Raw genomic sequence first — 25,753 nt, 5'->3', positions numbered from 1 at the left:
CTAAGGTAGACCTGAGTGATGTGGCCCCTGGAGGAAGAAGAACCCAGGAGGCAGTAGAGAACAGTGCAAAGGGGCTGCGGGAGGGGAGTGCTCGGTGCGCCCCAGGAACAGCTAGAGGGCCAGCGTCAAGGAAGTCAACCCTGAATGTCCATTGGAGGACTGATGCTGAAGCAGAAGCTCCAATACTTTGGCCACCTGATGTGAAGAGCTGACTTGTTGGAAAAGACCCTGATGCTGGGAAAGATTGAAGGCAGGAGGAGAAGGGGACGACAGAGAATGAGATGGCCGGATGGCATCAGCGACTCATGGACGCAAGTTTGAGCAGGCTCCGGGAGTTGGTGATGGACAGGGAGGCCTGGCGTGCTGCGGTCCATAGGGTCGCAAAGAGTTGGACACAACTGAGCAAATGAACTGAACTTAGTGCAGTCAGAGTTAATAAAAAACAGATTGTGTAGGGCCCTAAAGACCACGTACAAGTGAGTGACAAAGGAAAACACTGGAGAGTTTTGATCATATGAATAATACCATGTGGCTTAAGTTTTATTAGGATTATTCTGTCTTTTGTGATAAGAATAAATTCTACTGGGGCAGAAGTAGATGCTAAAAAGACTAGTTAGGAGGTTAATGCAGTAATACAGGTAAAAGAGGGTGTCAGCAGAGAACAGATATTGGCAAATTCTTGATATGTTTACAAGTGAAGTCAAGAGGGTTTGCTGATAAACTGGAAGTGAGAAAGAGGCATCAAAGGTGACTCAAAGATTTTGAGCCTGAAGGGTGGAGGTGGTGTTAACTGTGAAGGAGAAGCGCAAGGGAACCAGGGATAGGAAAGGATACCAGAAGATTAGTATGGACCTATTACGTCTCAAATATCTGTTAGACATCCTAATGAAGATGTCAAACAAGCAGCTGATTATATGGGTCTGGAATTCAAGGAGAAGATCAGGACTGAGATTATATACTTGGGAAGTGTCAACATATAATGGTACTTAACACTGTAAGACTGGATGAAATCGCTAAGAAAGTAGTAAACTGGACTGAGCCTAGGCTATAGCTACATAATTAAAAGATCAGGAAAGGAGACTGACTGGTGAGGACCAGTAAGGTGGAAGAGAAGCCAAAAGTATGATATCCTGACAGCCAAGTGAAGAGAGTGTTCACTGAGGACAGAGCGACCAGCATGCCACATGTTAAAATCAAGATGAGAACTGAGAACCGAGGACTGGATTTAGCAACACAGAGGTCACACTGGAGGTCTTGGCAAAGCATGAGCAGGGAAGTGACTCAAGTGAAACGAACAGTCATGCCGGAGTCAAGGCCTCTGTGTTTCCACGTCCTCAAAGCCATAGGATGAGAGCGGTACTGACAGACACAACAGTCTCCCTCACTCCTGACTCCTTTGACTCTCACAGAACTATGTTTACTTGAGGAGAAGGACTTGGGAAAAAAGGTAGAAGGCATCTATTGGGAATGTTTGCCATCCTTCCTATGTCTTTTCAGGTGGTTGCTCAATACAATCTGATTATCATGAGCTGTGATATGTCATTTCCTTTTTCGTTTGTTGTATCTGAGAACAGACACAGGAAATATGGAAGGTAGGAGTAGACAGTGCTTCCACTTACCAACTAAAGCGTGAGCATTCCTGACAACTTCAATGGCAGAAAAGGAAAAGTTTAAAAACTCAGCTAATTTAGACGCCAGAAAGGGGAATTCCATTTAGTTTGTCCTTTAAGATAAACTATTTTATTGTAGCCGTTTGCCCTTTCTCTTAAATTAAAAAATAGGCAAGGTGAGTCTGGAAGCCACTAGTATATTCAAACACAAATGTGTTTTTGTGGTTAATACAACAGCTGGGGTAGGTTTATCAAACCAAGAGACAGGTCAAGAATGAAGTATGAGGGCTTTTTCTCAGTTCAGCCCGACAGAGAGATGTCAGTTCCTAAAAGTCTCCATATTATAATATCTAAATACCTAAATGTATTTGTTCACTGAATAACAGAGAAAGGAAGTTTCATTAGGATTCTAGTTTCTAAGTAGTGATGTTTTTATGCATAAGTCTAAATGACAAAATCTACAGAGGAACAACTTCTTGTATCTCCAAAGTCCAGGAAAAATGCAGACATAACACAGATAAGTTCCCAATAGTCAGTATAGCTGTAACATTTCTTTTGTGATCACTTTTTCTTATGAAAAGTGGGTATCACCACTTGACACCGAGCTTTATTCATAAGGTGAAGAGGGAAGGCCTCTATATTCCAACATGCAACCGAACAAAAAAAGAAGACTGAAAGGCATGTCTTCCTGTATACAGACATGAACAAAATAGACTGACATAAAGTTTACATAAACTTTATTATAAAGTTTACATGATGGGGGTGCGGGGCAGAGTAAGAAAATACAGATGACAATAAATAAACCAGAGGGGAAAAAGAAAAGAAACTCAGAAGGGAAATAAGAAGAGCTGGGGAACAAGTGTGTGTGGGTGTGGCAGAGGGGGTGGGGGGAGCAATTTTGCTGTTTTAAAGAAAATAGCCAAAGCCTTGCTGAAGAGGTGACCTCTGAGCTGAGACTTCAATGATATACAAGAGCAATCCAAGCAGATGTCTGGAGAAATAGGATTACAGAGGGAAGGAAGAACAAATTCAAAGGACCCAAGGCTGTTTGAGAAAACAGCAAGAAAGGGGGTACAGCTCGAGTGGTCTGAGTAAAGGAATAGAGCAGTAGGACGTGAGGTCATTTTTCACCTTCATACACAACCTCCATTTACTAAGTTCCAGGTTCTCTCCGAATCAGAATACACACAGAATTTCTACTCTTTGCCCTACAATTTCTTGAAGTCCCAAGGGTTGGGTCTTATCTCATTACAGTGATCAATAACGTCATTTCATAAGATTCGAAACTAAAATACTCACTCACCACTAGACACTGAATAGCTTGGGTCACATTCTCAATTTTCTCCAAAGAGAAAGTATTCACTGAAACCAACCTTAATGGCTAATCTCCTAAGTCTCAACACACAGACATACACAGAAACACTGCAACCCAGAGAGAATGGGCAATTACACTCAGGTGCTCTGTGCATCATTTCAATGTACATTTCACCAAGTGACTAGAAGACAGGGAAAGAACATTAGAGAAGTATGTTGAGACTCTGCAGTTAAAATCCCATACGTAATACTAAGTGGAAATATTAAACAACCCACATATATTATCTGGAAGACTGTTTCCTGAATTTACCCCTCTGTTCACTCTATAGACATTAAGGAATTTAGGATGACAACACTGTTTATTGGTTGGTTGGTTGTTAAGTCACCCAGTCATGGCCGACTCTTTGCGACCCCATGAACTGTAGCCCACCGGGCTCCTCTGGCCATAGGATTGTCCAGGCAAGAATATTGGAGTGGGTTGCCATTCCCTTCTCCAGATGATCTTACTGACCCAGGGATCAAATCCAGGTCTCCCACATTGCAGGCAGATGCTTCGCCAGCTGAGCCACAAGGGAAGCCCACACTGTTCATTACTTTGGTTAAATTTCCCCACAGGAAATATAAACTAAGTCTCGGATTAGATTTTTAAAGGATGTTCACATTAGAACTCCCCCACACTAACAGGTATTGAATATGACATAGCTCTCCCTCTTAAAACCATACCTGGTAATCTTGCCTCCTTCCTGGAATATTTTCCTCCTGTCCTTCCTTCATTGACATCAATGATATGCAAAGGAAGGGGTTCTCCTGGAGCATGCATCAGAACAGTGAGGTATTTTTCAGTTCACCCCCCAAAGTATTACTACTACCTTAAGCCTAAGTCACATTCTTACAGTATTAGTATTAATACACTGGGGCTAAATGGGAAGGGATAGTTGAGAACCACTAATCCAAATCCTTTGAAAGTGAAAGTTACCGCTCAGTCGTGTTCGACTCTTGGCGACCTCGTGGACTGTAGTCTGACAGACTCCTCTGTCCATGGAATTTCCCAGGCAAGAATACTGGAGAGTGTAGCCATTCCCTTCTCCAGGGGATCTTCTCAACCCAGGGTCTCCCACATTGCAGGCAGATTCTTCACTGTGTGAGCTACCAGGGAAGCCCTTAAATCCTTTAGATCCAGCTAAAATCTCACTTCCTCTATGGGGATTCCCAAGCCCACCTCAGGTTCAAGGGAAGAATTAGTCTGTAAAAATAAAAAGCTTATTTTAGTTTTTTACCTTTCTTACACTCCCCACCCTAGTTACAATGAACTTTTCCTTAAGAGGAGAGGGTTTTATTCAAGAAAAAGGACTTGAATTCCAACACACCATCATAAGATAAATCTGTTGTGTATAAGGTAAATTTCCATTATAAGAAATGTCTGTTACCACAGAGAAATTTTAAATTTTCTCCTGACAAGAAGAGGTAGAGGAAATGTTTATCATCTCAGCGCTCAGACTCTAACAAGTGTAATTCTCTTGCTATTTTCAAATCTGAATTATCCAGAGTCGGCTAGCATCTAAACTCTAAGCCTATCCATTAAAGTCATAAACTTATTTATTTACTTTAGCTAAGAATAACTGTATAAAATTAGATCTCTACTGGTATACAACTAGATATTTTTTCTGGCATTTGCGATCTAAAGTCATTTTTCTTGGGACTATAATCTAGCTCACAAACAGATCACATAATTTTACATCTCTCAGGGATCCCCGATGACACTTGTCAGATGAGGAAAAAGCTTCAGAGAGGTCGAATTACTTGTCTAATGTCACACAGCCAGTCACAGCTCACTTAACTTCAGTGAGATATACTTTGGGGATAAATTTTATCAAATGAAAATGAAAGCTATGAAATGTTTATTCTTATGTTACCTTTGGATTTTAGACACTGCTGGCTTTAACATGGATTCTTCTCAAACACTAAACTTTTAATACACACAAAGTAATCTGCTTCTTACAAAACACCAGCTGGAAACAGACTGAAATTTAATAGCAATTCCCTGTGCTACCGTAAACCGAGTTCAACCTGCACTCTTCTTCTTCAGCATGTTTTGCAGTAGGAGTGTTACAGGTCCATGTATACAGCAGAGGTTAGCCTCGCCAACCAAAGGGTGTCCAAAAGGGCAAATCCTTTTAATTTTCTCATGTAAGCCAAATCAAGAGTATTTTAGTAGGTATTACATACAACTTCTATATACAGCTATAACAAGTAAAATGTCTTCTCGCCTTTATATACCATTCCCCAAACGGTATATAAACAGTATGGTTTTTAGAATAGTATGGTTAACTTACTCCCAACGGGTTCATCTAAAAAAATTTTAAAGGGTTAGCAACCCTGTATTACAAACTTCTGTGTTACATGCAAAAGCTATCTTCAATCTGAGAATAACATGGATGGTTGGGATAAAGTTCCAAGCCCAGAAGAATATCACCTTTCAACCATTAACCTTTAAGTAAACTATTGGCAATGGTTTTCACTGAAGAATAATGAACTTGAAATTTAATTATACATTTTGATCTTTAAACACATTTAACTCAGACTATTATTTAAGAAAGTGTATATACATGGTAAATAATTTTTAAAAACCAAGTCTCCTTCCCACCCCTAACCCAAGTTTCCCAGGTCCTCTTCTCAGAGGCAATCACTGTTAACCTATCCAAAGATAGAGGGGTCTACGTGTACCAAAAAAAGGGTGTGTGTGTATGTGTGCCTATTTGAAAATATAGTTTTAAAGAACCATCATTTCTTTTCAAATACACTTACAGAATGACAGAATAATGAAAACACTATAATCGTAAACTCTTTAATATAGTGCTTCACAGTTTTCCAAGTGCTTTCAAGGATATCAGCTTATTGATTTTCAAAACTAACAGCTCTTGGTAAACATGTTCGAACTTCAAAGAATCTAATCGAGTCATTTAATACAGCCATCTCACTTAGGAAAATGATATTCAAGGCAACACCAAATGAAAGTTGTGTACTTAAAAAACAAAAAAGCAACACATTCCCAAGGAGATTTTACTATCTTCTCTTGGTAACATATTCCAGTCTCTCAGATCTACAGCCAATAACTTGTTATTTTTAAAATTTAAACTGGTATCAACATCATGAAAACATTTCAGAATCATAGAATACACGTATTTTTAAATTAGTTTCTCTACTTCAGCCTATTATTGCCAATATATTTGAACAGGAAAGCCATGCTCTATTCCTTATCTATTACCACGACATCCACAATATATGGAACTGATTTGACAAGGGTCTCGTTTCACGTAACAGTAGAGCAGCATCCATCAGTCTTCTTATTTTGGTTATGTAATGTATCAGAATGATCTTATAATGCTGATGACACTACTATCTTATTTAAGCCTCCTAAAAGTGGGTTAACAATTAACAGGAAGATGTAACATTTAACTGACAGCAAAATACAAAAATAAACCATTATATTTCGAAGTATGAAATGAGTTGATGTCTGAAGTAACTTAGAGAAAATTCAATTTTAAAAGCATGAAAAAGAGATGTACACATTTCCATTACTTAAAAGCATCCATCTGGTACTGACTCCCATACCTATACAAAAAATACTACACTTTGCTGTACTGATAAAGTGTTTATCCTTCAGTTCAGTTCAGTTCATTCGCTCAGTCATGTCTGACTCTTTGCGACCCCATGGACTGGAGCCTGCCAGGCCTCCCTGTCCATCACCAACTCCTGGAGTTTACTCAAGCTCATGCCTATTGAGTCGGTGATGTCATCCAACCATCTCATCCTCTGTCATCCCCTTCTCCTCCCGCCTTCAATCTTTAGAGGGGTTCAAAGTATTTTCTTTCTAATTGTGATAAAAATACATAAAATTTACCACTGAAGCCGTCAAAATACTTTTATAAGATCTTAATTAATTTACTTAAAATGGAAATAAGAATCCCTATTTCTTATACATTCATAGAATGATTAAATCAATCATGTGCGTTATCAGAGGTCATAAACCCAAAGAAAGCAGACGGAAATTCAAAGGAAACTATGTTTGAGAATATAACTGTTTTTTATTAAGAATTCAGATTATGATCAACACTTCTCTAAATATTAAGTTTCTTAAGCTGGTACCAAACTGACACCAAATAACAGGGCAGTCTCAAATGTAGGAAGGGCAAGAATAAAATGCTTAGACAAAAATACTTTCATGTGCTCTACAAGTCTGAATTAAATAACTTCAATAAATAAGTCAACGGACTAACTGGGGGGGATAAAAAGTCCCATGTCTCCTATTTCTCAGTCATTAATCTCTTCACAGGGCAACCCAGAATTTACTGGTAGTATTTTTATATTCTATGTTTTTCACCATATGAAAAATTTTAATATAGCCAAAGAAAGATCTCCAACTGAGTAGGAAAGAAATGTGGTATGAATGAAAAAGAATCAAATCATCTTTGATGTGCTATTATTTTAATTATCTTTTATATAGAAAGTACATTGTGTGTGGCTTTACTTGTCCTAAAGAAAGTAAGCCTCCCCTTGTAAATGTGAAAACAAACATGAACCCCAAACAAAGTTCAAGCTATTATCTTAGAATAAACAATATCCTGCATTTTAGAAAGATCAGAACATATACATTCACATTTTCTTATATATACACAAAGGGTAGAAGGCTAAACAAGAAACTGGTTACCTATGGAAGCAGGGATTTGAAAGAGTTGCAAAGACATGGAAGCAAGAGTTCACAATTATATAACTTTTATTTATGACTCACAGAAATGATTATCATTAAAAAATAAAAGTATACTATTCTTACTGAAACAATCTGAAAGCTATTTTCTCAAAGCCTCCTCAGTATTTATCATACCTTCTAAAAACCTAAAGTTCCTGAAAAAGAAGGGAAAGACTGATTTTCTATTACCCATGTAAAAGGTTTGGTGGGGTGGGTCGGGGGGGACAACAACAGAGCCAGAATGAGTTAAAATAAGACTTTCTGAATGTTTAATTCATTGTATTAACATTATTAAACATTATTATAGAAACTCAATAGTAAATTCTCCTTAATAGACATTTTCAAAAAGGCAATATAGTTTATAACGTTTCATTGTAAGTACATGCAGTTAAGCTTCAATTACATTTAATATGGCTTTATTAAATCAATTATTTTACTCAAATCGCTACGTTTCTCTGGCCAAATAACATAACTTTGTAGAAGACACTTACCAAGTTTGACTGATAAACTCAAACCCTTTCGAACATTAATTTCAGCCCTATGGGGTTGCTCCAAAGAAATTACCTAAGTTATTTACCATGCTGTTTTCTGTATACATGGAGAGAGATCTCAGACCACGACAGGAGACCAATCAATATGCCAGAAATTTAGGAGGCAGGTAGCGTGGGGAAACAGAATGCGCTTGGAGTTAGACCTAAGTTGAACCTGACACTATCTCTGGCTGATCCTGGGAAAAGGAATTTCTCTGAACCTGTTTCTTAAATGGCAAAATGAAGTTGGTATCATCTAAGATGAAGTATCATTAAGAGAATTAAATGTAATGTCCAAATTAGCAAGTTTCAGACTATTTCGGCTGGCTCATGACGAGGACTTAGCGGAGGAAGAAAAAAGCTTTCCTTAGCATTTTTGAAGTCACATGTGAGAAAACTCTAAAGGAAGAAAATAATCTAAAATGGCAAGGGAAAGGAACTAAGGTAGCAAAGAAAAAGAACTTTTCTGAGACAGGTAACTGGGATCTGGTCAAAGAGGACAACTGAGCATGTCTCTTTTTAATGAAGATTTTTACTTCATCTATTTAATTTACTCCCTCCTTTTTTACTTAGTTCAGATGTCAATATCCATTAGCCTGGAGGAATCAAGTTAATATTCTAGGGCAAACATACAGTGTAAGTAAACATGACTATCAAAGGTAAAAAGCATCTAAATTAGATACTGGGTTTGAAATCACTGCAAACATGTATAAATATTTTCTTTCAATAAATTTCCAACAAAATTTAAAGATGATCATCTGAGTATTTCTTTTTGTCAAGATAGGAAATTGCTTTTTAAAGTGAGATCATTTTAAGACAAAGCTATATTTGTGAAAAATTATTCCTTATTGGAAAAAACACTTGTTCCTAAAGTTGGAATCATATGAAACTACCATTGTTCAACTGTTTTTGACCTGCAAATAGCCAATTTCACTTTGAGTGTTCAATGTGTGCTAGAAATACCATGTACTGGGGGTACAACAGGGCCTCTGTTTTCAGGTAATGTGGGTTTAGCCAAAAAGACAGAATAGAGGCAGAGTGCATTCACTGTAGTTTAAAAAAAAAGTTTTTTTGACATAGCCTTTCAGTTTCTCCTCCAATTTCAGGGCCATACAGACTGAAACAATTAAGAATATTATTTTTTCAATTCAGTATTGCATTTTTTCAATTCACTACTATGTTAAGGACTCTTGATAGAAAACAAAATTCCTTAGATTTGGTGCTGACCATCCAGTTTAGGACGCAGAAACCATGTTAAAATGGAAAGGGATGTTAGAAAAAAGAACTGAAAGAGGTTACCTCTTGTATAATTTGTATCTATTTTCTAGTATATAATTTGTACCTTTTATTTCTTCATGTTATAGAGAAGATGTGCTCCTAGCTCTCCTAAGAACATTTTGTTTCCCCTATAATCCATGGTCAAGAGTATAGTACAGAGTGAAAGGAATATTGAAAGTTCACAAAATAATTGGGAGAGAAACAATGATAGCAAAATACCTAGAGAGCAGTTTTTTCCTAATTAGAAACTTATCACCTAGTTCTCAACTGTTTAAAAAACTCTTATGCAGAAATGTCAGTGCTCTGACAATTTACACATCTTCCGCTTTTTAGCTGTACTATATATCTGAAAACATGTGGTTCTGGAAGTTCGCCTGAAGGAGAAACAAAAATGACTCTTTTTGTTGTTAGGGAGAAATGTTGAGGCTTCCCAGTTTCCTCACTCTCATCACACATACACCTGGAATGAGGACAAGGGAAGCAAGGAAAATTTATTCTATAATAATATTCTGAAAAAGTCCTTGTTCAGTTTGGAGATCCAAGAAAAAAGATGACTTTTGACAAAGGGATGGAGGTGAAAGCCTTGCTCATTTCTGCTTGAATGCACACATCTTACACTGAGGTCACCTGTGAGGAACTAAAGGTTTCCTCTTAAGATAGTAATGCTTGTCAGGATCTAACAATTCTGACTAACCACTAAGGAAGTGTAGAATACCTACTGATTTACTATTTGCTTCAGCTTTTGTCTGGACAGAGGAGCCTGGCAGGCTACAGTGCATAGGGTCCCAGGAAGTCAGACAGGACTGAAGTGACTTAGCACGCATGCACGAAGAGAATGAACTCTGACACAAATCCAGCCACCCAACCGCCACATTTTTCAAAAAGAGCTTTTAAAACAATGGTTTTTGAAATAAGCTCAACTCTTCGCATACCTCTCTGCTCACTAGTCTGCACTGACTTAAGAGAGCTCCGTGAATGGGTGAGCAGAGGGCTGCCCGCTGCCAAGGCTGCTGCATAAAATGAGCAGCCCCTCTTCTCAGAAAGCTTTGCTTTTTTTTTTTTAATTTTCAATTTTATTTTCTCGGATTAAAATAAGTTTTCCCCCAAAGCTGCACACATGAAGTGTGTTTTGCCAGCACAACTCTGTAAAAATTGATTCCTGAGCCTTCCTGTGATTGCCTGTCACCTGTTCCTTAAATGAAGGAGTATGTGAGTTTCTTAATACCACCACTCACGGTAACATCGTCATGCTGGTCACACTTACCAAACTATTTTCTGGGAGCGTTCCCCAGTTTAATATTAATTTTTGTACAAAAGCACTGATTCCACAGACCAATAAGGTTTTCTCATTTTGGTCAAGAGCGGCTGCATGAATTGCTAATTAAACATGGGCACTTTTTACCCACTATTCTCTCTTCCCCGCATACACTCTGGAAACCCTAAGTGAGAAGCGGACTACAACTTCCTCCAGATTCAGATGACAGCTCCCCTTTGGGGGAAACAAAATCTGGGGTTCCCAGTGCAGTCAGCCTTCAACCTTTGTGTCTGTCTGAGGAAAGAACAAAAGGCAGCGCTTCCTCCCCCAGCCCCTCCTCAGGCTCGGAGGAGGCAGGCTTGACAGAAGAACCGCTGGAGAACAAGGATACCACGCCGGAGGCGGCGCGAGCTCCCCTCCACACGCACACCAGTTACCCCAGCTACCCACCTTGGATAGCTGCCTCCTGAGGCTGAAGCGCTGAACCATGGTCACCCTGAGGACTCTTCACACAAAGCGATCCACCAAGGGAAGGGCTTCTTCCGAGGCCGCTTCTTGCAAAAGTCGATGGCAAAACATCTTGCAGGCTAGCACGGGAGCCGGAGGAACGCGCCCGGGAGACTCAGCAAACTTGGAAGCCCTTCATTGTTCTAGGGGAGACAGGGCAGAGCCCACGTCGGAGAGGGAGGGCGGGATCCCGGCTCTGCGAGCTCGAGCACTTCCTGTGAGTCAGCCGAGAGGGGTCCGGGCAGAAGGACCACCCCTTCCCTTCCCACCAGATCGCCGGCCGGCCGGCCAGGGCAGCCGCCCGCCGCGTGCCACCTGAGACCGGGGACAACCTGGCTCTCGAGCGGGAGGGGGAGCGGCGCGCTGGGGTCGGCAGGCACCGCTCTGCCTGCAGGAGCCGGGTGGCCGCGCCGGCTCCTCCCCCGGGGCCTCCCAGGGGCGGGGGTCCGCGGCCCGACAGCACCCCCAGCTCAGGCTCCACCGCAGGTCGGCTGCGGGGCGAAACCCTGGGAGACGAGCCCCCGCTCGGAGGAGAGGAGGAGTCTCCTCCCCGGCGGCTCGGCAGGCAGCCGTCCGGCTTTGTCTAAGCGATGGGCCAAGCCTTTCCTCTTACTCACGGGGAGGGGCCCGGGGCAAGAATGTCAGGTGCGGGGCGACTTTAGCTTCGTCACGAAGTTAAAAACAACCTAAGCTATCTCCTGGGATGCTCGCCCTCTCTCATTAGAACAAGGTAGTAACTTTAACAACACGTCTACATACACAAAAAAGGAACAACTCCGGCTGAATTAATGAAGGTAGAAAGGTATGAAAAAATGGCAATGGTGAGGGCAGTGTCAAAGATAAGAAAAAAAAAAATACATATGTATTTTGCTGTCATTTACTGATCTCTTCCTGTCTATTGGATTCTGCTTCCAGATGGCTGATGGAAGGATACAGCGTCATTTGAATGAAACTTTCCACACCATATGCTCCTCTGCAAATTTTTCATTACTTCTGAATGAATTTCATAGCTGACCAAGGCAGGATTTGGAGGCATATATTAACTTTTCCCTGAGCCTGTGACTCTCAACTCCCTGTCACACATGACACCTGTCAGGCTACATAAAGCCTTTGCGAAATGAACCTACTACGTGCGGTTACTGTGTTGAGCATGTCACATCTATCATCCCACTGACTTCTCAAACAACTCTGTGAAATAGGTACTAAAATCCAACTGTGATAAGTAAAGCAGGGGTATTCTCTCTAAAAATCTCAATATTACTATGAGTAAACCATATAGTGTCTCTAAATTTCTTCTTCAAATGAGAAAAATGAAAAACAAGTCTGAAAAGATCTTCATGCATTGGATATTCTCAACGGTGCCTGTATCACACACCACTGTTTCTACTATCAGCAAATATGATGAACAGTTTTTAAAAATTCATCTAAAATATGACAAACACATTTCAGAGTACCTTAGGAAGAGTAGAAAAGACATACCAAATCAAAAAAATATCAGAATGCCAAGGCTCTAACAAATTTCTCTAACCAAAATGCATACATAAAAAGTTTATTCTACAAACTTTGAATAGAAAAGGACTGCACATATTTAAATAAACTTTTTTTGTGAAACTCCAAAGTTGAAAAAAAGACTATTAGATCAACACCTCTGATTGAGAGTGAAGCCTTCTTCGTATCTAAGTTCAGAGTATGCAATGCAACCTAATATTTAAACTAACTGATTGAAATTTAATTCCAACTGGAAAGCAGGCTGACAAAGAACTTGAGTTCTGTGTGTTTTGTTTTTAAAAGGTAAGAGTACCATTACCTCCACTTTTCTCCTACAAAGAGAGAAACCAAGTATTCAGCAACCTTCTCCAGGGAAAGCAGAATTAATCCCAAACAGGGATTGAACCCACACTCCTGGCAGTGAAAGCACGGACTTCTAACCACTGGACTGCCAGGGAATTCCCAAGATTCAGTATCATTAAACATGAGGTGCTTCTGATAAAAGCAACTAGAATCCCAGATCACTGCTGTAAGATTCTTGCTAACCCCACTTCCACAAAAAATAGAAAGAGTAAACAGGAAAAAGAACTAGAAAAAAAAGTCAAAAGTCTACAAACTTAAGTACAAACTAAATATCAATTATAACTGAACAAGATATACATCCTCAAAGTGTCAGACACACATGTGCTAAGTCACTTCAGTTGTGTCCAACTCTTTGCAACCCTATGGACTGTAGCCCACCAGCTTCTCTGTTCATGGGATTCTCCAGGCAAGAACACTGGACTGGGTTGCTGTGCCCTCCTCCAGGGGATCTTCCTGACCCAGGGATTGAACCTGCATCTCTTGTGTTTCCTGCATTGGCAGGTAGCTTCTTTACTACTAGGCCAGCTGGGAAGCCCATAAGACTTAAAAAGGATGGTGTCTCCATTCTAGGAGGAACCTACTTATTTTTTACCTATTAAAATAAAGATAAATCTCTAATTGTTTAAAATGCAATAAAGCCTATTAAATATAATTTGAATGCATGACTGCAATTCATTCCTTGATAAAATGATTAAAAAAAAAAAAAAAACCCTGAAAAGATCCTCAATAAATTGAGCTGTTAGGGGAAAGAGTAGAATCTCTAAATTTGATGTATTTTGAGGAGTCTCACAACTTTGTGGATGAAAGTAGAAGACCAAGATCAAAAGCATTGGAACTGGGAATAGAACCCCAAATACCCAGATTTCACAACACCACTCTTCCCATTACATCATGCTTCCTCCTATTTTTAGCAATTTAGAGTGCACTTTACAAAGAACACCACAGAAGATACCTAGTAAACTTTTGTTGCAAACTTATAATTACTCTATTTTAAAATTTGAACCTTTATACTTTGCTATGAGGGAGTCTCCCTACAGCCTGGCGCACTTAAAAGTAATATGCTTATAGTTCCTCCCCTTATCTTGCTGGCGTCCAGTCCTGTAACAGAGTTCTATTAAATAAATCTTATTGTTCAAACATTATTGTGGGTTTTAACCAGCTTCCTGTGATAACCCAGTAGAAGTAATTGCACAGTGCCAGCTACCAGTCAATCCATAAAACTGTAAGACAGGCTTTCATTATGCAGCACTGTGTCATCGCAGAAAGCCCCTCTCATTCAGGCCAAACAAGCATTAATGACACCAGACACTCAGTACAGAAGGAAACATTCCCTTTATTTAAGGAGGTTCACAATCCAGTGAGGAAACACAGAAAACTTAAACAAGTGTCATTAATGCGGCAGGTGCTATAATATAGGGATAGTGGTGACACAAAGGAGGGAAGAGATGAACCTTCCGGGGGACAGAGAAACTCGGGAAGTAGGAGTCTTTCAGGGTGGATAGAAATTCTGCAAGTGGACAAAAGAAAGAGGAAGGGCGTTCCAGGCAGTAGAAAAAACACAAGTTAAAAACACAGAGGGGCAAATCAAGCAGTAAGTAAAATTCAGTTTTTCCAAACTAACAACGCACTGTGTTTTAAGCTGTAACATTTTCCACAATATTTTTTCTTCGTGGAATGGAATGGGGATCATAACAGAATTCATGTATTCTTTTTTACTAAACTGCACGTTTGTTAACTATTTTGCTATAAACTGCCCAAATGGGAACAGCCCATCATTAGCAAATAATAATCTGACAGGTTCTCTCTTTATACAAGTTATGATTGTTTTAGCTATTGTTTGCCTCTAAAGCAAGCAAAGAGAAAAATCTATTTGCAAAAAGTTTAGTAAATAACATCTTCAGTAGCTGGATTTCCTATGGCAGTTCAGGCCCCTTGAACGATATTTCTGTCTTGCAGAAAGAAATTTCTTTCGGGAATCCCAAAAGAGATAACAATACAAAAACCATATTTTATCTACCTAAGAACTGATTAAGTACCTTATGGAGTTATGTGCAAAGGTTCCAGCCACTGTCAATACAAACAACCCTGAAAGCAGTATACGTTATTCAGTAGTAAGATGTTAACCGATACTGATGACAAAAATAATTTTGAACACCTAATCGTATTTAATACCATAACTAACTCCTTGTGACGACTGATTCAAAGAGCAGCCAACCATGCCAAATTAACATTTATTTTCATGAACTGGACATGGCTCTTTTAAATATGCTAAATTAAGGTTGCCTCATTTTACATCAGCAATGTTTGAGGATCTGTGATTATTTTTCCCCATAAAACCCATGTCGTGTGTCACCTGCAGTGAATACACGCAAGGGAGAGGGAAAAAAGTAGAAGGAGAAGAGAGGGGGAGGAAGACTATAGTGTACCTGCTAAGTCCCAAACAACAACGTGACTGTTGTTGGCTGTTTTGCTAAGAACACCCAGCAAGATTATGTATTTGAAAAATTTAAACGCTATAAAATCACGTTCTTAGAACAGTTTACAAGGTGTTTCCTGTGCTGGTCCCCACTTTCTCTCTCCAGACATCTCACATTCCTTTCAGCTTAGCTCCCAAGCTCCGCTTATACTTCTGTTCCTTCAGGAAAGCCTCCTCTGTCAACCCTCCACGACCCGTGTCTCCACCCTGCTGTTTCTTCCTCACACGCTGTCACTTCCTTGTCTGTATCCCCTTCATCAAAACATAAGCATCTTAGGGCAAGGGACTCTGGCACCTCCTAGGCCAAATATTTATTAAATATCAATGTCTACTGAATAAATGACTTAAAAATATAAAGCAATGCTTAATGGCTCTATAAAACTTCAAAAATTTCTAAGACATTCTGGACTTCCTTCTTTCTTCCTCAACCATCTCCCTTATTCTTAAACTCCCTGATTTTTCCACCTAATTCTTCTTGTTCTCCTATATCACTTTGTGACTATTAATTTTACTAATTATTTGTCAATTACTTATCTCTCACTTATGACTCTCTATAATTTAACATTTTCCAATAAAATGTTTGTTGTAAAAATTCAGAAAATATGGTAAAATATAAAGAAAATTTGTGAATAATATCACCATACAGAGGGAACCACTAATAGTGTTTCATAAGTTTTCATCTGGGCTTTTTATTTTTAATTCTGCAAATGATTTATAAATGCTTAACTGCTGTAACCACTATTATCAATTTATCCTTTTTTTACTATGAATTTACATACTATGTACTTATAAAAGTACACAGTATTATCTGCATGCTAGTTTGCTTTGTTTTAAACTCAACTACTATCATATCATACATATTATTTGAAACTTCCTTCACTGTGGTCTGAATGTTGATGTCCCCCTAAAATTCTTATGTTGAAACCCTAAAACCCATAAAAAACCTAAAACCCTTAAACCTAAAAACAATCATATTAGGAAGGAGGGCATTTGAGATACACTACAGTCAGCAGGTGGGACCAGTGCTCTTACTAGAGAGACCCCAGACTCTCTAATTCCTTCTAACATGTGAGGATATGACAAGAAGTCTGAGGCTCAGAAGAGGGTCCTCGCCCAGACACACAGGCACACAGATCTCGAATGTCTAGCATCTGAACTGTGCGACATAAACCCTGGTGTCTATAAACTTCTCAGTCTGTGGTACATGGTTATAGCAACCCAAATAAGCTAAGCTATCTGTTTTTAAAAATTCAATTTACTTAGAAAATTCTGACAGCACATATGGATCTCCACTATTTAATTCCTATACAATATTCTACAGTATAGATGGAAGAATTTGTTTATGCATTTTCTTGATGATCATTTAGATTATTTCCACATTTCTGCTACTCCAAACATACAGGCCTACTCAGGCCTGCTGTTGGATGTGTGATTTTTTTTTTTCCCCCTCCAGGTGAGACATTAAGATAAGATCCTAGCTATGGAAGGTCCATCTCAAACTCATTTTTTTGGAAGCCACTCCTGTTCACTGAAGTTCACTGTCATTTCTGCTTCTGCATAGCTCACAGTGACAGTTCTTATGCTTCTATGTTTTGTGTGTTGATGTTGTATTGCTATACAGTTTTTTATGTATTAAGGTTGCCTTTTATCAAATTAAAAATAAGGACCTTGGAGGATTATATCTCATCTTTTCTGTACCCCAATTGCATAGTACCTTATACATAGTAGACTGTACTATGCATAGTAGCCTTTGACTGTGTGGATCACAACAAACCATGGAAAATTCTTAAAGAGATGGGAATACCAGACCACCTGACCTGTCTCTTGAGAAATCTGTATGCAGGTCAAGAAGCAACAGTTAGAACTGGACATGGAAAAACAGACTGGTTCCAAATCAGGAAAGGAGTACGTCAAGGCTGTATATTGTCACCCTGCTTATTTAACTTATATGCAGAGTACATCATGAGAAACGCTGGGCTGGAGGAAGCACAAGTGAGAATCAAGATTGCCGGGAGAAATATCAATAACCTCGGATATGCAGATGACACCACCCTTATGGCAGAAAGCGAAGAAGAACTAAAGAGCCTCTTGATGAAAGTGAAAGAGGAGAGTGAAAAAGTTTGCTTAAAACTCAACATTCAGAAAACTAACATCATGGCATCTGTTCCCATCACTTCATGGCAAATAGATGGGGAAACTGTGGAAACAGTGGCAGACTTTTTTTTAGGGGATCCAAAATCATTGCAGATGGTGACTGCAGTCATGAAATTGAAAGACGCTTGCTCCTTGGAAGAAAAGCTATGACCAACCTAGACAGCATATTAAAAAGCAGAGACGTTACTTTGCCAACAAAGGTCCATTTAGTCAAAGCTATGGCTTTTCTAGTAGTCATGTATGGATGGGAGAGTTGGACTATAAAGAAAGCTGAGCGCTGAAGAATTGATGCTTTTGAACTGTGGTGTTGGAGAAGACTCTTGAGAGTCCCCTGGACAGCAAGGAGATCCAATGACTCCATCTTAAAGGAAATCAGTCCTGAATATTCATTGGAAGGACTGATGCTGAAGCTGAAACTCCAATACTCTGCCCACCTAATGGGAAGAACTGACTCATTTGAAAAGACCCTGATGCTGGGAAAGACTGAAGGCAGGAGGAGAGGGGCGTGACAGAGGATGAGATGGTTGGATGGTATCACCCACTCAATGGACATGAATCTGAGTAAATTCCAGGAGTTGGTGATGGACAGGGAGGCCTGGCGTACTGCAGTCCATGGAGCCGCAAAGAGTCAAGACACAACTGAGAGATTGAACTGAACTGAACATAGTAGACATTCAATAAATATTTGTCAAATGCCCTGAAAACTTTAAAACAATACATAGTCTTATCTGATAGGCTTACTTTATTTCTTTATTCCAAAATAAAACATTACATAAGCTAATACTGCTTTAGATTTCATCTTCTCCATTTGTAGATATGAACCTCACAAAGGACAAGTCACCTTATTCAAGTCCAAAATATTCCATCTCTGATTGCTTTTTCCCCACCTGTCTTATGAAGAGAAACATTATCTGGCAGTATTCATACTTCAAAAAGTGATACTAGGGAGAGTGACGTCAGCAAAACGGCAGACTAGGAAATACTGGCCCTCCTTTCCTCACAGAGACATTGAGCTAGCAACAACAGACAGACAAGAGGTTACAGATCCTGGGTCACTGTAAAGCCAGCACAAGCTCTCAATGAAAGCGGCAGGAAAACGGTGGTATCTGGCACTCTGCACTCATGCCACTTTCCCTGCAGAGCAGTGTGGAGCGGCCAGGGAGAAAACTGCCATCCCTGGACTCTTCCCTCGGAAACACAAACAGACCGCATGTCCAATTCCGGCCTGCCTGGGAGCCATCTGAGGCACTGGCTTCTGTCTTGGGTAACTCTGAGCACTAAGAGAAGTGGGAACCACAGCTGCAAGACCCTGTAAGCAAGATGCAAGTAGCACCTTGGAGCTGCAGTTCCGAAGGCAAACCCCAGGGGGAGCTGAGACCAGACAAAGGCTTGAGAAGCTGGGATAGGTGATTGTTTTCAAAATTTTTCAAGTGCCTCAGCAAAAAACGACAAAGCATATAAAAAAACAAGGAGGTAGGGCTCAATTAAAGTAACAAAATTAAATTCCAGAAACAGACTCTAAAGAAACAGATCTGGGAAGTCCCTGGTGGTCCAGTAGCTAAGAATCTGCCTTCCAATGCAGGGGATGCAGGTTCAATCCCTGGTCAGGGAACTAAGATCCCACATGCTACGGGGCAACTAAGCCCACGTGCCACAACTAAAACCAGGTGCAATAAAAGAAACAGATCTATGAGTTTCCTGACAAAGAATTTTAAATAACTGTTTTAACAATCATTTCAATACGTGGTATTGGAAAAACTGGACAGTGACATACAAAAGAATAAAATAAGACCACTAAGCCAAAATGGATTAATGACTTGAGTGTAAGGCCTGAAACCATAAAACACCTAGAAGAAAACCTAAGCAGTAAGCTCCTTGACATCAGTCTTGGTGAGGATTTCTTGGATTTGACGCCAAGAGCAAAGGAACCAAAAGCAAAAATAAACAAATGAGAATACATCAAACGAATAAGCTTCTGCAAAGCAAAGGAAGTCATCAACAAAATGAAAAGGCAACCTAGCGAATGGGAAAAATATCTGCAAGTCACACACTGGAAAAGGGGGTAATACCCAAAATATATAAAGAAAGCATGCACCTTAATAACAAAAAGTCAGGCTGATGAAAAAACAGGCAGAGGATGTGAACTGACATTTCTCCAAAGATGAAAAAAGATAGCCAACAAGCTTATGAGAAGATGCTCAACATTACTAGTCATCAGGGAAATGCAATCAAAACCATAATGAGATATTGCCTCATACCTGAAAGGATGGCTACTATCAAAACAAAGCCAAACCCAGAAAACAAGTGTTCAATTCACAACAGCTAAGAGGTAAAAGCAAACCAAAGATCTAACAGATAAATGAATCAACAAAATGTGGTCTACACACACAAGGGAATATTATTCAGTCTTAAAAAGAAAGGAAATCCTGTCACATGCTGCAAGATGGATGAACCTTGAGGACAATTATGCTTAGTGAACTAAGCCAGTGAGAAAAAGACAAACACTGTATGATTCCACTTATATGAGATATCTAGAGTAGTCAGATTCAAACAGAAGGTAGAATGGTGGTTACAGTGGCAGAGGGGACGGAAGAAAGGAAGAGTTTTAAAAATGGGTATAGAGTTTCTGATTTGCAAGATGAAATGGTCTGGAGATCTATTTCACAACAAAGTGATATAGTTACCACTACTAACTTGCGCATATTAAACAGCAAATTTTTTTAAAATTTGGGCCACACTGAGTGGCATGATCTCAGTGCCCCAGCCAGAGATTGAATCCATGCCTCCTGCAGTGGGAATGCAGAGTCTTAACCACTTGACTACCAAGGAAGTCTCTTAAAATAGTAAATTTTGTTATGCGCTTTTCCCAATTTTTAAAAAGTGATATGAGTTGTATTTCTATTTCCAAATATGCTCCTTGATTCAGCACTTTTGTTTCCTTAAACCTCTCTCCTTTTCTTGCATTTAGGCATGAATATCAACCAACAGATGTCTCTTTTTTCCCAGAAAAATGGAATATCCTCTAAATAAAAGGACATTCTCTCCAGACAGAAATGAAGAGTTTTGACAGTGACACATCACCACAAGGATTTAAAGATCTAGTACCAAAAAAAATTTTTTAAAAAGGCTTACTGCCAAAAGAATCCTTATAAATCGACAAGCAGCTACTCCTTTCTGATTTGTTCTTTATAATATCTTATTACTCATATTCACACAAGGTTAAAAAAGAATTCTTTAAAACGTAACTTCTGAGTTTTCATCTAAATTCTATTTCTCATAGGTGGCCTTTTGTAAAAGACAATAATTTCATTAAAAATGACTACAACTCTAAATAAAATAATTATATCCTGAGGTTTTGTTCTCTCAAGTGGGGCCCCCACACAGTTGTTTACATTGCCCAGAGCATGCTGAACACGAACATTATCACAAGTCAGAGAGACAAAGGAGCAACTCCTCCCTCACAGGCCACAGAAACATCTCTAGCAGTGAAAAATGACAACACTGGTGAAAAGAACAGACTCAAAGACCACATATATACGGTCAGCAAACCAAACCAGAGACGGTTGCTGGGGATTCTTAGGTCTTCCTGCTGAGAGGCCCATCTTGGGGTTATGAAATGTCATTCTTTATCTTCAGCAATACCATGTGCCTTAATGTCTAACCTATCTGATATTATTATATTATACATATTATATTATAACCTACCTGATATTAGCACAGATTTAACAGTTTTCTTTTGGTTAGTGCTCACATGGTCTTTTTTTCTGTCTTTTTACTTCCATCTTGCTATTTGTTTTAAATTTGTCCCATATGTTCTTTATTCTTTTATTCTTCTTTTCTATGATTCAAGCATTTTTCATATTTCATTTAATCTTGTCTATTAGTTTTTAATGCATTATTCTTTTAGTGGTACCATGTGAATTACAGGGTTACAGGCTACCTTAAGCACCTTCCAAACAATCCTCCCCCCAAGTCCTTCCTGCTACTGTTGTATATTTTAGTTCTATTATGTTTTAAGCCACACTGGCAGTCATATTACCATTTTAAAGTTCAATCTTTAATCAACCTAAGGAAATATACATGAAGGCTATACACAGAATGAACAAAATTAAGTAATACTATTCCAGCTAAACTGATATTTGCTGAAATCCCCTACAGATTCCTGTAGCCTGGCAGCCAGGGACTCAGGGAGTATGTGGTTAGTGTGCAAATTCACAGGCACTCTGTATCTAACTGGCACTCCATGGAATTTACAGCCTCCAGCCTCAGTAGCATGCAGCTTCTAGAACACTACAGGAACCCTGATGTAGCTAGCTCTAAGACACACAGGTACACTGAATGGGGACCTCAACTCTTTCTCTCACTTAGCCTTACACATTATCATTTTATCTCATCCTTTCCTCCTACTGGAATGTTTCCCAAAACGCTATAGAACAAATCCCTATATTGGACAAAAAGGTCTGTTAACTAAACTATTAAGATCTTTTAACTTTGCTGTGTTGCAATCACACAAAATTACCATTTTTATAGGCTAAAACTGCTAACCTATCGGCAATTGCATATGGCTTAAAGCACTATTTAAGTATAATTAAGTATAAGATATCTAGATTAAGGAAATCAAAGTTACATTAAATTAAGTGTAATCTAGGTTACACTTAATCTAGACTTCCTTCACCCAAATCAGGATTTGGAAAACTGAGCTTTAATATCTAAATTCAAACGTTAAAAAGATTATTCTGTCTATGACACTCTAGACCAATGAAAGGAGAACAAAGCTCATGTTTAGCTGTTCAGTAAGAATCTGAGACAGAAGATAACTGCAAAATTGCTACAGGAATGCTATTTTTTTCTAGTGGCTACAGGAAGAAACAAATGGATCCTAGTCTTTTCTACTGTACATGAGTGGCCCCCTAGGTTTCAAAAGGCTCTGTATGCGCTGAAAGACAGACTAACCTGGATTACAACCAGCAGAAATGAAATTTTCGGTGATTTCTACTTTGAGGGCAAAGAAGACTTTAGAAGGCAAGTCTGTTTCAAAGTCCCTCACATTTCTATTGTAATAAAAGCTTCCTTAGAGAGGAATCAATGGACTAAACATATTTATCTTAGCTTTCTATTAAAATTGAAATAATAAAAGGCATACACCCAGAGAGGCACAGCAAACTTGAAAGGAGAAAGCAGTAGATAAGGATGTCAATAAAACTCTCTGGGAGGTGAAGAACGATGGTCCAGTAATAAAGGACAGCCTTGGGGTTTCTTCCAGTTACATAAGTACTTGGCAGGGGAGTGGGTGGTGTGAAGCAATCAACAAGAAGCAAGCCTGTTTTTGCCAAAAGTATAGAAAGGTCAGGATTCAGAAGTATCAGGGGTCACTCTAAAGACAAGGGCCCTGGGTTGAGTCTGAAAACAGAAGGACTGGGTATAAGCATTTACAGCGCGCACTTAGCTCAGCAGCTCACTCTCCTAACACACAGGAAGTGACCAGTCCAGAGGCTTGTTTTCTGGGGGACACTGAAATAAAGGATGAGAAGGTTCGCAGACTGAGAGACTCTAAGCTCTGAGGGATGGAATGAGGCACCACTCTAAGGACAGAAGGATTATACTGATAAATGAGAATTTCAGTCCTCTTCCTCCTAGTGTTCCAGCAAAAACGGCAGCCAGGCTGATGACCACCACCATCCATTCACCCACCAGCTAAGGCAAAAGTCTGAATAATTCGTCTGGAAAAGCTGACTGGAGAGCTGAAGAAAAGGGGTCTTCAATAAAATGAGTCTCTGCCTAATTAATAGTAAAAGTTATCACCTACAAGCTTTCACAAAGGAGAGCTTCCCACAGCATTTTAACGCCTCCCTCAAATATGAAGGGAGAGCCATGGGTGACCAGACACTTGAGAAAATCCTGTAACCAAAAAGACAGAAACTAAAACACCCAGGAAAAAAGAAAAAGAGAAAGGAACCCTGAAGAGAAAGAGACAATATAGGAAGAAAAAGAATCCTCAGAAACAAAAGAAAACAAAACCTTTAATATAGGAATAGGATATTATACAAAAGTATTCACAGAAGAAAAAAAGGCCTTAGAAAATTTAAATATGATAGAAATAAAATATTTTAAGGGAAGTATTGGAAAATAAGTTTAAGGTAACTTCCCACAAGTTAGGATAAAAGACAGAGGCAGGAAACAAAATAGAAGACCCGACCTCTGACTAAGTGTAGGGGTGGGGGGAGATAAAATACACAGTATAGATGAACCACAACTATATGCAGTAACATGGAGCAACCTTAGAAAAATATACCTGCATAAAAAGCAATTCACAGAAGACTTATTGTTGCTATTCAATTGCTCAGTCATGTATGACTCTTTGTGATCCCACGGACTGCAGCACGCCAGGCTTCCCTGTCCTTCACTATCTCCCTTAGTTTACTCAAATTCATGTTCACTGAGTTGGTGATGCCATCCAACCATCTCGTCCTCTGTTGTCCCCTTCTCCTTCTGCTTTCAGTCTTTTCCACATCAGGGTCTTTTCCAATGAGTTGGCTCTTCGCATCAGGTGGCCAAAGTACTGGAGCTTCAGCTTCAGCATCAGTCCTTCCAGTGAATATTTAGGGTTGATTTCCTTTAGGATTGACTGGTTTGATCTCCTTGCAGTCCAAGGAATTCTCAAGAGTCTTCTCCAGCACCACAGTTCGAAAACATCAATTCTTCAGCACTCAGCTTTCTTCATGGTCCAATTCTCACATCCATACATGAGTACTGGAAAAACCATAGCTTTGACTATACGGACTTATGTCAGCAAAGTGATGTCTCTGCTTTTTAATACACTGACCAGGTTTGTCACAGCTTTCCTTCCAAGGAGCAAATGTCTTCTAATTTTACATAAGCTATAATATACCATTTTATAAAGCCCCCAAAGAAACACAACTAAACAATGTCACATACATCGTTTCAGGCTCTTGAGAACCTGAAAGATGGCAGCATATGAGTCTATGAAAACTCCTTGACAAAAAATGTACAAGAATTCCTTGGTTAAGGATTCAGTGGTAAGGACTCCATGCTGTCACTACCAAGGGACCAGGTTCGATCCCTGGTTGGGGAACTGAAATCTCACAAGCTGCACAGAGTGGCGGAAAAAAAAAGAAAAAAGTAAAATCACAGATTTGCAAGCAAGTAGAATGTTTTATAATTCTGTGTTGAAACGCAGAAGTCTGTGACTTTTAAATTCTTGGTTTCAACAATTCTCTGAAGGACTAAAGACTTTAACACATACTGAAATAATACTAATTTTTTAAACATCATTTGTTCCTACAGCTTACTGTTGGCCTAAGTCACAATTCAGTCTTCCTTTGTCAGAATGCTTTCCAACGCTTCCAGCTGTGACTTCAAAAATGGTACTAGGACAATGCTGAATTGTGAAGCCACAGACAGTGAATGATAAGAGATGCAAAGTAACAGGAAGAAAAAAAAAATCACAAGGGTACAAAAAGGAGAGAGAAAAGACATTATCTATAGAAAAATATATATTTTAAAAAGTTCAAATTACACAAAAAAGAGTGGTCTTTGTTATTTTTCACATTGAACATATGGTTCTGTGATTTATCAGTATACATGTCTATGCTGGTCTTGTGTCCATGGTTCCTAGATCATGGCTCCCAAGACTCTTGGAATTCCTGAAGGGTAAAGCAATGGGGAGCACCTTGTTATAGTATTTGGTGTTTTGTCCTCAGTTCCTGAAATCGCTTCAGAGTATAAAAGTGAAATGGGTGTCTTATTATTGATAATCCCTTGCAGCTGTGAATGAATCTGTGCTAATGAGGCGACTTTATATAAAGGTCCCAGGTAACCCACGCTTGGCGGGCAGCTAACTGCCAGGGCACCAAGCCACGTGATAAGAGGGTTGGAACTTTCGGTCCAGCCCATCCCACCCAACCCAACCCCACCCCCGGGAAAGAAAGACAGCCTAGAGATTACGCTCAGTCACCAGAGGTCAACTATATAACCCAGTTGCCTGGGTAATGAAACGTCCATAAAAATCCC

The 25,753-nt window shown here is 39.4% G+C and overlaps 1 protein-coding gene across 21 annotated transcripts in view; it reads right to left on the bottom strand.

The window, feature by feature from the left end:
- Positions 1-25,753, bottom strand: part of TMCC1 (transmembrane and coiled-coil domain family 1) — a 151,933-nt gene that overhangs the window by 67,073 nt on the left and 59,107 nt on the right. The window contains exon 2 of one of the 21 annotated variants that reach the window (XM_065933934.1): positions 11,185-11,384. The exons of the other annotated variants lie outside the window; for them this stretch is intronic. Coding sequence (XP_065790006.1) covers positions 11,185-11,223 — 39 coding nt within the window. The 5' untranslated portion in view covers positions 11,224-11,384. The remainder of the gene's footprint in view (positions 1-11,184; positions 11,385-25,753) is intronic. 21 annotated transcript variants of the gene reach the window in all.

This window comes from Muntiacus reevesi, chromosome 4 (genome assembly GCF_963930625.1).
Source record: "Muntiacus reevesi chromosome 4, mMunRee1.1, whole genome shotgun sequence".
Taxonomy (NCBI): domain Eukaryota; kingdom Metazoa; phylum Chordata; class Mammalia; order Artiodactyla; family Cervidae; genus Muntiacus; species Muntiacus reevesi.
Note: the sequence above shows the minus strand (reverse complement) of the source record. Positions and strands in the feature narration are given on the sequence as shown.